This window comes from Mustelus asterias, chromosome 24 (genome assembly GCF_964213995.1).
Source record: "Mustelus asterias chromosome 24, sMusAst1.hap1.1, whole genome shotgun sequence".
NCBI classification, from domain to species: domain Eukaryota; kingdom Metazoa; phylum Chordata; class Chondrichthyes; order Carcharhiniformes; family Triakidae; genus Mustelus; species Mustelus asterias.
Window position 1 is genome coordinate 1,261,008 of NC_135824.1, and position 11,468 is coordinate 1,272,475.

Below are 11,468 nucleotides of genomic sequence, written 5' to 3' on the forward strand. Positions count from 1 at the left end.
TTTCCTTACTATAGAGGGAGTACAGTGAAGGTTTACCAGGTTGAATCCTGGGATGACAGATCTCATGGGATGACAGAAACCTGACAGTACAGAAAGAGGCCATTCGGCCCATTGAGTCTGCACTGACCACAATCCCACCCAGGCCCTACCTCCATGTCCCTAGACATTTACCCACTAACCTATGCATCTCAGGACACTAAGGGCAATTTCAACCTGGCCAATCAACCTAACCCACACATCTTTGGACTGTGGGAGGAAACCGGAGCACCCGGAGGAAACCCACGCAGAAACGAGGAGAATGTGCAAACTCCACACAGACAGTGACCCAAGCCGGGAATCGAACCCAGGTCCCTGGAGCTGTGAAGCAGCAGTGCTAACCATTGTGCTACCGTCTCGCACATGTCATATGAGGAAAGACTAAGTCGGTGAGGATTATATTCACTGGAGTTTCGAAGGGTGAGAGGGGATCCCATAGAAACTTATAAAATTCTAACAGGGTTGGACAGGGTAGATTCAGAAAGAATGTTCCCGATGGTGGGGGGAGTCCAGAACTAGGGGTCATAGTTTGAGGATAAGGGGTAAACCTCTTAGAACTGAGGTGAGAAGAAATTTCTTCACCCAGAGGGTGGTGAATGTGTGGAATTCACTCCCACAGAATGTAGTTGAGGCCAAAATGTTGTCCGAGTTCAAGAAGAAATTAGATATAGCTCTTGGAACTAAAGGGATCAAGGGATATGGGAGGGAAGGGGGGTCAGGATATTGAATTCGATAATTAGCTGTAATCAAGATGAATGGGGGAGCAGGCTCAAAGGGCCGAATGGCCTCCTCCTGCATTTAGTTTCTATGTTTCTATATAGATAGGCTGGGAGAATGGGCCAATTTTGGCAGATGGAGTTTAATGTGGATAAGTGGGAGGATATCCATTTTGGCAGAAAAAATAGAAAGGCAAATTATTACCTAAATGGAAATCAGATTCAAAGTGTGTCCGGACAGCGGGATCTGGGTGTCTGTGTTCATGAATCACAGAAAGTCGGTTTGCAGGTGCAGCATGTAATAAAAAAGGCAAATGGGATGTTGGCATTTATTGCAAAGGGACTGGAGTGTAAAAGTAGTAAAGTGTTTTTTTAAATACTTTTCCAATTCAATCAAATCAAATCCAATTCAGAGTCTCAACAAGTTGAGACATTTCCGATCCAGGCTGACAAGACAGGGCGAGCGACCAAATCACCCTGTCCTGGGCCCGATCTACATGAGCCAAGCTGATTGGAGAAGGGGGAGGTTCCTCCTCCAAGACTTGAGCTCATTTGCATCTTAGCCAAAAGGCCGAGATGCTGCTTTTAAAAATTGCTTCATATGAAACATATGAAGCCTCAGCATAACCTAATGACACGGACCAAGCGCGGCCGACAATGGGGTGCCGACCATACACTTGATCTTAGCCAAAAGGCCGAGAAGCGGTAAAAGTAGTAAAGTGTTGTTGCAATTGTACAGGGTGTTGGTGAGACCATATCTGGAGAGTTGTGTCCAGTTTTGGTCTCCTTATTTGAGGAAGGATGTTGCGGCATTGGGGGCAGTTCAGAGGAGGTTCCCCAGATTGATTCCAGGGATGAAAGAGTTGACGTATGAGGAGAGATTAAACAGTTTGGGTTTATACTTGCTGGAGTTTAGGATGAGAGGGGGCTGATCGAGGGATATAAAATGCTATAAGGGATTGATAAAGTAAATACAGACTAAATGTTTCTCCTTGTGGGACAATCTCGAACAAGAGGTCACAGGTATAGGTTGAGAGGCGGTAGATTTAAAACTGAGATGAGGAGAGACTACTTCTCGCAGAGGGTGGTGAATTTGTGGAACTCGCTGCCCCATAGCGCGGTGGAATCTGAATCGGTGAATGGTTTCAAGAGGGAGATGGACATATTTCTAATAAAAAAAGGGAAAGAGGGATACGGGGAGCAGGTGGGGAGGTGGATTTGAGACCAAGGAGAGATCAGCCATGATCTGATTGAATGGCGGAGCAGGCTTGAAGGGCTGAATGGCCTATTCCTGATCCTCGAGGATCTTAGGCTGTTAAGGGAGAATGAGGAGGTGATAGACAAGAGCTATCATGAGGTGGTCACACCAGGGCCACGGGTGGAGGCCAAGTGGGTGACGGCCAGGAAGGGTAAAGCTCGGGTGATTGAGAGCACCCCGGTGGGTGTGCCCCTACACAACAAGTACTCCTGCCTGAGTACTGTTGGTGGGGACAGCCCATCTGGGGGAAGCAGCAGTGGCCGTGTCTCCGGAGTGGAGTCCGGCCCTGTAACACAGAGGGCTAAGGAAAAGCGGAGGAAGGCAGTGTTAATCGGGGACTCGACAGTAAGGGGGTCGGACAGGCGATTTTGCGGAGGCAGGCGGGAGTCTCGCATGGTGGTCTGCCTCCCTGGAGCCGGGATCCAGGATGTCGCTGGGCGAGTCCCAGAAATCCTGAGGGGGGGAGGGAGAGGAGCCGGAGGTAGCGGTACATATTGGTACCGCTGATGTGGGAATGAAGGGGGAAGGGGTCATGAAAAGAGAGTATAGGGAATTAGGGAGACAGCTGAGAAGGAGGAAAGCAAAGGTAGTAATCTCAGGATTGCTGCCTGTGCCACTGGAAGGTGGGGACAGGAATGGAGTGAGGTGGAGGATGAATGTGTGGCTGAGGGACTGGTGCAGGGGGCAGGGATTCAGGTTCCTGGACCATTGGGACCTCTTCAGGGGCAGGTGTGACCTGTACACAAAAAACGGGTGGCACTTGAATCCCAGGGGGACCAATATCCTGGCAGGAAGGTTGGCTAAGGCTACTGGGGAGAGTTTAAACTAGATAGGTTGGGGGGAGGGGATCAAAATGAGGTGACTGAGAGTGAAGAAGGTTGCTCGCAAACAAAGAAGGGTTATAGGCAGTGGAAGAGGGTGGATGGACAGGGAATAGAGAAGGGGAGAGCTCAGACCAAAGGATTGAGATGTGTTTACTTTAATGCCAGGAGTATAGTGAATAAAGGGGATGAGCTCAGAGCGTGGATCGATGCCTGGAAGTATGATGTGGTGGCCATTACGGAGACTTGGATGTCTCAGGGACAGGACTGGATACTCCAGGTGCCGGGATTCAGGTGTTTCAGGAAGGACAGGGAGGGAGGCAAGAGAGGGGGTGGAGTGGCACTGCTGATCAGGGATAGTGTCACAGCTGTAGAGAAGGTGTATGCTGTGGAGGGATTGTCCACCGAGTCTCTGTGGGTGGAAGTTCAGCGTGGGAAGGGACCGGTCACTTTGCTGGGAGTTTTCTATAGGCCACCCAATAGTAACAGGGAGGTGGAGGAGCAGATAGGGAAACAGATCCTGGAGAGTTGCAATAATAGCAGAGTTGTTGTGATGGGAGACTTTAATTTCCCAAACATAGATTGGAATATCCCTAGGGTAAGGGGATTGGATGGGGAAGAGTTCGTTAGGTGCGTTCAGGAGGGTTTCCTGACACAGCATGTGGACAAGCCTACAAGAGGAGAGGCTGTACTTGATCTGATACTGACCAATGAACCTGGACAGTTGTCAGATCTCTCAGTGAGAGAGCATCTTGGGGATAGCGATCATAACTCTATCTCGTTTAGGCTTGCATTGGAAAAAGAAAGGATCAGGCAAGCTAGGAAAGTGTTTATATGGAGTAAGGGGAAATATGAAGACATTAGACAGCAAATTAGAGGAGTAAATTGGAAGGAGGTATTCTCGGGGAAATGTACTGAAGAGAGGTGGCAGTTTTTCAAGGAATGTCTGTCTAGAGTTCTACAGGACAACGTTCTGAGCAGACAGGGAGGAGTTGGTCGGTTAGAGGAACCGTGGTGCACGAAAGCTGTGCGGGACCTAGTCGAGAAGAAAAGGAAAGCGTACAAAAGGCTCAGAGAGCTTGGCGAAGATAGGGATTTAGAAGAGTATACGGCTTGTAGGAAGGGACTAAAGAAGGAAATTAGGAGAGCCAGAAGGGGTCACGAGAAGGCCCTGGCAGGTAGGATTAAGGAGAACCCTAAGGCGTTCTATAAATATGTGAAGAGTAAAAGGATGAGACGTGACGGAATAGGGCCTATAAAAGGTGAAGGCGGGAAAGTCTGTACGGAACCAGTAGAAATGGCAGAGGTGCTCAATGAGTATTTTGCCTCGGTTTTCACAGAGGAGAAGGACCTGGGTGGATGTACTGCGGGCGTGCGGTGGACAGAAAGGATTGAGTATGTGGACTTTAAGAAAGGTTGTGCTGGAATCTTTGAATGGCATCAAGATAGATAAGTCGCCGGGTCCAGATGGGATGTACCCCAGGTTACTGTGGGAGGCGAGGGAAGAGATTGCAGAGCCTCTGGCGATGATCTTTGCGTCATCAATGGAGACCGGAGAGGTGCTGGAGGATTGCGGATGTGGTTCCTATTTTCAAGAAGGAGAATAGGGATAGCCCAGGTAATTACCGACCGGTGAGTCTAACCTCAGTGGTTGGTAAACTGATGGAGAAGATCCTGAGGGACAAGATATATGAGCATTTAGAGAGGTTTAGTATGCTCAAGAATACTCAGCATGGCTTTGTCAAGGGCAGATCGTGCCTTACGAGCCTGGTGGAGTTCTTTGAAAATGTGACTAAACACATTGACGAAGGGAAGGCGGCAGATGTGGTTTATATGGATTTTAGCAAGGCGTTCGATAAGGACCCCATGCAAGGCTTCTAGAAAAAGTGAGAGGGCATGGGATCCAAGGGGCTGCTGCCCGGTGGATCCAGAACTGGCTTGCCCAAAGGAGGCAGAGAGTGGGTAATGATGGGTCTTTTTCTAAATGGAGGTCGGTCACCAGTGGAGTGCCCCAGGGGTCTGTTCTGGGACCCTTGCTGTTTGTCATTTTCATAAATGACCTGGATGAGGAAGTGGAGGGATAGCTTGGTAAGTTTGCCGACGACACGAAGGTTGGTGGGATTGTGGATAGTCTGGAGGGATGTCAGAAGTTACAGAGGGACATAGATAGGATGCAAGACTGGGCGGACAAGTGGCAGATGGACTTCAACCCAGATAAATGTGTCGTGGTCCATTTTGGTAGGACAAATGGGATGAAGGAGTACAATATAAAGGGAAAGACTCTTAGTACGGTAGAGGATCAGAAGGGCCTTGGGGTCCGAGTCCATAGGACTCTAAAATCGGCCTCGCAGGTGGAGGAGGTGGTTAAGAAGGTGTATGGTGTGCTGGCGTTTATCAATCGAGGGATTGAGTTTAGGAGTCCGGGGATAATGATGCAGCTGTATAAGATCCTCGTCAGACCCCACTTGGAGTACTGTGCTCAGTTCTGGTCGCCTCACTATAGGAAGGATGTGGAAAAGATTGAAAGGGTGCAGAGGCAATTTACAAGGATGTTGCCTGGATTGAGTGGCATGCCTTATGAGGATAGGCTGAGGGAGCTCGGTCTTTTCTCCTTGGAGAGACAAAGTATGAGAGGAGACCTAATAGAGGTGTGTAAGATGTTGAGAGGCATAGATCGGGTGGACTCTGAGGATTTTTCCCAGGGTGGAAATGGCTGCTACGAGAGGACACAGGTTTAGAACAAGAACAAAGAACAATACAGCACAGGAACAGGCCCTTCGGCCCTCCAAGCCTGCGCCGCTCCCTGGTCCAAACTAGACCATTCTTTTGTATCCCTCCATTCCCACTCCGTTCATGTGGCTATCTAGATAAGTCTTAAACGTTCCCAGTGTGTCCGCCTCCACCACCTTGCCTGGCAGCGCATTCCAGGCCCCCACCACCCTCTGTGTAAAATATGTCCTTCTGATATCTGTGTTAAACCTCCCCCCCTTCACCTTGAACCTATGACCCCTCGTGAACGTCACCACCGACCTGGGGAAAAGCTTCCCACCGTTCACCCTATCTATGCCTTTCATAATTTTATACACCTCTATTAAGTCTCCCCTCATCCTCCGTCTTTCCAGGGAGGACAACCCCAGTTTACCCAATCTCTCCTCATAACTAAGCCCCTCCATACCAGGCAACATCCTGGTAAACCTCCTCTGTACTCTCTCCAAAGCCTCCACGTCCTTCTGGTAGTGTGGCGACCAGAACTGGACGCAGTATTCCAAATGCGGCCGAACCAACGTTCTATACATCTGCAACATCAGACCCCAACTTTTATACTCTATGCCCCGTCCTATAAAGGTGCTGGGGGGTAGGTACAGGGGAGATGTCAGGGGGACGTTTTTCACACAGAGGGTGGTGGGCGAGTGGAATCGGCTGCCGTCAGTGGTGGTGGAGGCGAACTCAATAGGATCTTTTAAGAGACTCCTGGGTGAGTACATGGAGCTTAATAGGATGGAGGGTTATAGGTAGGTCTAGAAGGTAGGGATGTGTTCGGCACAACTTGTGTGCTGTAGTTTTTCTAGGTTTCTATGTTCCTGATCTGGATGGGCCACCTACAGCTGTACCCAGCTCACAGCTATGGTGTTCCAGGGGCTGCCAAGGTCAGCACCAACGGAAGATCCCATTGTAAATTCACACTGGCATGAAACCAGTTTCTGGGCATCTCCTCACCCCACCATCAAACTACTGCCATAGGCTTGGGAAAATTCAGCCCTGTATCATTTTCCAAATAAGGAAACCAAAACTGCACACACTATTCCAGATGTGATCTCACCCATGCTCTGTACAGCTACAGTAAAACTTCCCGAATTTTATATTCCATTTTCCTGGCAGTAAACACCAACATTCCATTTGCCTTCCTAATCACTTGCTGTACCTGCATACTAACATTTTTGATTCATGTACCGGGATGCCCAGATCCCTCTGTACAGAGCTCTGTAATCTCAATTCAAATATCCTGCTTTTCTATTCATAGAATCATAATCATAGAATCATAGAATCCCTACAGTACAGAAGGAAGCTATTCGGCCCATCGAGTCTGCACGGACAACAATCCCACCCAGGCCTTGTCCCTGTAACTCCATTTTTTAACCTCCTTAACCCCTGACACTTGGGGTCAATTTAGCACGGTCAATGCACCTAACCCGAACATCTTTCAGACTGTGGTTGGAAACCGGAGCACCCGGAGGAAACCCACACAGACACGGGGAGAATGTGCAGACTCCACACAGACAGTGACCCAAGCCAGGAATCAAACCCAGGTCCCTGGCGCTGTGAGGCAGCAGTGCTAACCACTCCGAACCTGAGGAGCAATTTCTTTTACACAGAGGGTGGTGCGTGTGTGGAATGAGTCGCTGGAGGAAGTGGTTGAGGCAGGGACATTGACAACATTTAAAAGGCATTTGGACAGATACACGGATAGGAAAGGTTCAGCGGGATATGGGCCAAATGCAGGGAAATAGGGTTAGCTTAGATGGGCATTTTGGTCGGCATGGACCCAGTTTGGGTCAAAAGGCCTATCTCCCAGCCGTAGATTCTATAATGCTACGTTCCGCCCTCCACAACACTCACACGGAACCTGCTGTGGGACATCCCAGCATCTTTTACCACTCCAAATACTTTCAAATAAATGTTCAAATTCCAGTTCCACCGCAGCAGCGAAATGTCCAAGACATAAGAAACCCAGTGAAAGAAAGCCAGAAAAAGCTGCAGAAACTCAGCAGGTCTGACAGTGTCTGTGGAAGGAGCAAATGGAAATCATCCAGACACAAAACGTTGGCTCTATTCTCTCTCCCTACAGATGTTGTCAGGCCCGCTGTGGTTTTCTAGCATTTTCTGTTTTTGTTTCAGATTTCAGCGTCCGCAGTATTTTGCCTTTAACCTTGTCAAATGTTTGGAGTAAGAATGTTTCCGAACACGAGGGACGCAGATTAGAGTCTTTGTGAAGCAAGGTACCTGTTGTTCCCGAGGTGTAAATATAGACACAGGGGGTGTTGAAGGTAACGTGTGCTCTCAGCGAGAGAGGCAGCGCCTCATCAGATGCAGCTTGGATTTTATTACTCAGGTTTCTAGAACTTTCCGTGGTGCCATCATCGCCCACAACAAAAACAGCGTAATTCTCCTCCTGGAGAGCGGGCAACACCTCCTCCACAGCACTCCACAGCTCTGCAACACACACAATAATCAGACCGAGATAGGCTGAAAATACGGTGGGAGGGGGGATGGAGAGCGGGTGGGGGGGGGATGGAGAGCGGGTGGGGGGGGGATGGAGAGCGGGTGGGGGGGGGGATGGAGAACGGGTGGGGGGGGATGGAGAGCGGGTGGGGGGGGGATGGAGAGCGGGTGGGGGGGGGATGGAGAGCGGGTGGGGGGGGGGATGGAGAGCGGGTGGGGGGGGGGATGGAGAGCGGGTGGGGGGGGGATGGAGAGCGGGTGGGGGGGGGATGGAGAGCGGGTGAGGGGGGGGGATGGAGAGCGGGTGAGGGGGGGGGATGGAGAGCGGGTGGGGGGGGGGATGGAGAGCGGGTGGGGGGGGGGATGGAGAGCGGGTGGGGGGGGATGGAGAGCGGGTGGGGAGGGGGATGGAGAGCGGGTGGGGGGGGGGATGGAGAGCGGGTGGGGGGGGGGATGGAGAGCGGGTGGGGGGGGGGATGGAGAGCGGGTGGGGGGGGGGATGGAGAGCGGGTGGGGGGGGGGATGGAGAGCGGGCGGGGGGGCTGGAGAGCGGGCGGGGGGGGGCTGGAGAGCGGGCGGGGGGGCTGGAGAGCGGACGGGGGGGGCTGGAGAGCGGGCGGGGGGCTGGAGAGCGGGCGGGGGGGGCTGGAGAGCGGGCGGGGGGGGCTGGAGAGCGGGCGGGGGGGGCTGGAGAGCGGGCGGGGGGGGCTGGAGAGCGGGCGGGGGGGGCTGGAGAGCGGGCGGGGGGGGCTGGAGAGCGGGCGGGGGGGCTGGAGAGCGGGCGGGGGGGCTGGAGAGCGGGCGGGGGGGCTGGAGAGCGGGCGGGGGGGCTGGAGAGCGGGCGGGGGGGCTGGAGAGCGGGCGGGGGGGCTGGAGAGCGGGCGGGGGGGCTGGAGAGCGGGCGGGGGGGCTGGAGAGCGGGCGGGGGGGCTGGAGAGCGGGCGGGGGGGCTGGAGAGCGGGCGGGGGGGCTGGAGAGCGGGCGGGGGGCTGGAGAGCGGGCGGGGGGGCTGGAGAGCGGGCGGGGGGGCTGGAGAGCGGGCGGGGGGGCTGGAGAGCGGGCGGGGGGGCTGGAGAGCGGGCGGGGGGGCTGGAGAGCGGGCGGGGGGGCTGGAGAGCGGGCGGGGGGGCTGGAGAGCGGGCGGGGGGCTGGAGAGCGGGCGGGGGGCTGGAGAGCGGGCGGGGGGGCTGGAGAGCGGGCGGGGGGGCTGGAGAGCGGGCGGGGGGGCTGGAGAGCGGGCGGGGGGGCTGGAGAGCGGGCGGGGGGGCTGGAGAGCGGGCGGGGGGGCTGGAGAGCGGGCGGGGGGGCTGGAGAGCGGGCGGGGGGGCTGGAGAGCGGGCGGGGGGGCTGGAGAGCGGGCGGGGGGCTGGAGAGCGGGCGGGGGGGCTGGAGAGCGGGCGGGAGGGGCTGGAGAGCGGGCGGGGGGGCTGGAGAGCGGGCGGGGGGGCTGGAGAGCGGGCGGGGGGGCTGGAGAGCGGGCGGGGGGGCTGGAGAGCGGGCGGGGGGGCTGGAGAGCGGGCGGGGGGGGATGGAGAGCGGGCGGGGGGGCTGGAGAGCGGGCGGGGGGGGCTGGAGAGCGGGCGGGGGGGCTGGAGAGCGGGCGGGGGGCTGGAGAGCGGGCGGGGGGGCTGGAGAGCGGGCGGGGGGGCTGGAGAGCGGGCGGGGGGGGCTGGAGAGCGGGCGGGGGGCTGGAGAGCGGGCGGGGGGGGCTGGAGAGCGGGCGGGGGGGCTGGAGAGCGGGCGGGGGGCTGGAGAGCGGGCGGGGGGGACTGGAGAGCGGGCGGGGGGGCTGGAGAGCGGGCGGGGGGCTGGAGAGCGGGCGGGGGGGGCTGGAGAGCGGGCGGGGGGGGCTGGAGAGCGGGCGGGGGGGGCTGGAGAGCGGGCGGGGGGGGCTGGAGAGCGGGCGGGGGGGGCTGGAGAGCGGGCGGGGGGGGCTGGAGAGCGGGCGGGGGGGGCTGGAGAGCGGGCGGGGGGGGCTGGAGAGCGGGCGGGGGGGGCTGGAGAGCGGGCGGGGGGGCTTGTGAGCGGGGGGGGGGCTGGAGAGCAGGGCGGGGGGGGCTAGAGAGCGGGGGCGGGGGGGAGAGCGGGCGGGGGGGGCTGGAGAGCGGGCGGGGGGGGCTGGAGAGCGGGCGGGGGGGGGCTGGAGAGCGGGCGGGGGGGCTGGAGAGCGGGCGGGGGGGCTGGAGCGGGCGGGGGGGCTGGAGAGCGGGCGGGGGGGGCTGGAGAGCGGGCGGGGGGGGCTGGAGAGCGGGCGGGGGGGCTGGAGAGCGGGCGGGGGGGCTGGAGAGCGGGCGGGGGGGGCTGGAGAGCGGGCGGGGGGGGCTGGAGAGCGGGCGGGGGGGGCTGGAGAGCGGGCGGGGGGGGCTGGAGAGCGGGCGGGGGGGGCTGGAGAGCGGGCGGGGGGGCTGGAGAGCGGGCGGGGGGGGCTGGAGAGCGGGCGGGGGGGCTGGAGAGCGGGCGGGGGGGGCTGGAGAGCGGGCGGGGGGGCTGGAGAGCGGGCGGGGGGGGCTGGAGAGCGGGCGGGGGGGCTGGAGAGCGGGCGGGGGGGCTGGAGAGCGGGCGGGGGGGGCTGGAGAGCGGGCGGGGGGGGCTGGAGAGCGGGCGGGGGGGGCTGGAGAGCGGGCGGGGGGGGCTGGAGAGCGGGCGGGGGGGGCTGGAGAGCGGGCGGGGGGGGCTGGAGAGCGGGCGGGGGGGGCTGGAGAGCGGGCGGGGGGGGCTGGGAGAGCGGCGGGGCGGGGGGCTGGAGAGCGGGCGGGGGGGGCTGGAGAGCGGGCGGGGGGGCTGGAGAGCGGGCGGGGGGGGCTGGAGAGCGGGCGGGGGGGGCTGGAGAGCGGGCGGGGGGGGCTGGAGAGCGGGCGGGGGGGGCTGGAGAGCGGGCGGGGGGGCTGGAGAGCGGGCGGGGGGGGCTGGAGAGCGGGCGGGGGGGGCTGGAGAGCGGGCGGGGGGGGCTGGAGAGCGGGCGGGGGGGGCTGGAGAGCGGGCGGGGGGGCTGGAGAGCGGGCGGGGGGGGCTGGAGAGCGGGCGGGGGGGGCTGGAGAGCGGGCGGGGGGGGCTGGAGAGCGGGCGGGGGGGCTGGAGAGCGGGCGGGGGGGGCTGGAGAGCGGGCGGGGGGGGGGCTGGAGAGCGGGCGGGGGGGCTGGAGAGCGGGCGGGGGGGCTGGAGAGCGGCGGGGGGGGGCTGGAGAGCGGGCGGGGGGGGCTGGAGAGCGGGCGGGTGGGGCTGGAGAGCGGGCGGGGGGGGCTGGAGAGCGGGCGGGGGGGCTGGAGAGCGGGCGGGGGGGGCTGGAGAGGGGGTGGAGGGGGGGGGGAGCGGGGAGAGCGGGTGGGGGGGCTGGGGAGCAGGTGGGAGGGGGGGGGGATGGAGAGCGGGGGGGGGGGATGGAGAGCGGGGGGGTTGGGCTGGAGAGCGGGTGGGGGG

General features: G+C 59.2%; 1 protein-coding gene across 1 annotated transcript in view; it reads right to left on the reverse strand.

Moving 5' to 3' along the window:
• The window catches only part of LOC144511136 (long-chain fatty acid transport protein 2-like), a 59,250-nt gene that overhangs the window by 45,001 nt on the left and 2,781 nt on the right, over nucleotides 1-11,468 (reverse strand). Inside the window, exon 2 of the mRNA XM_078241137.1 lies at nucleotides 7,833-8,042. Coding sequence (XP_078097263.1) covers nucleotides 7,833-8,042 — 210 coding nt within the window. The remainder of the gene's footprint in view (nucleotides 1-7,832; nucleotides 8,043-11,468) is intronic.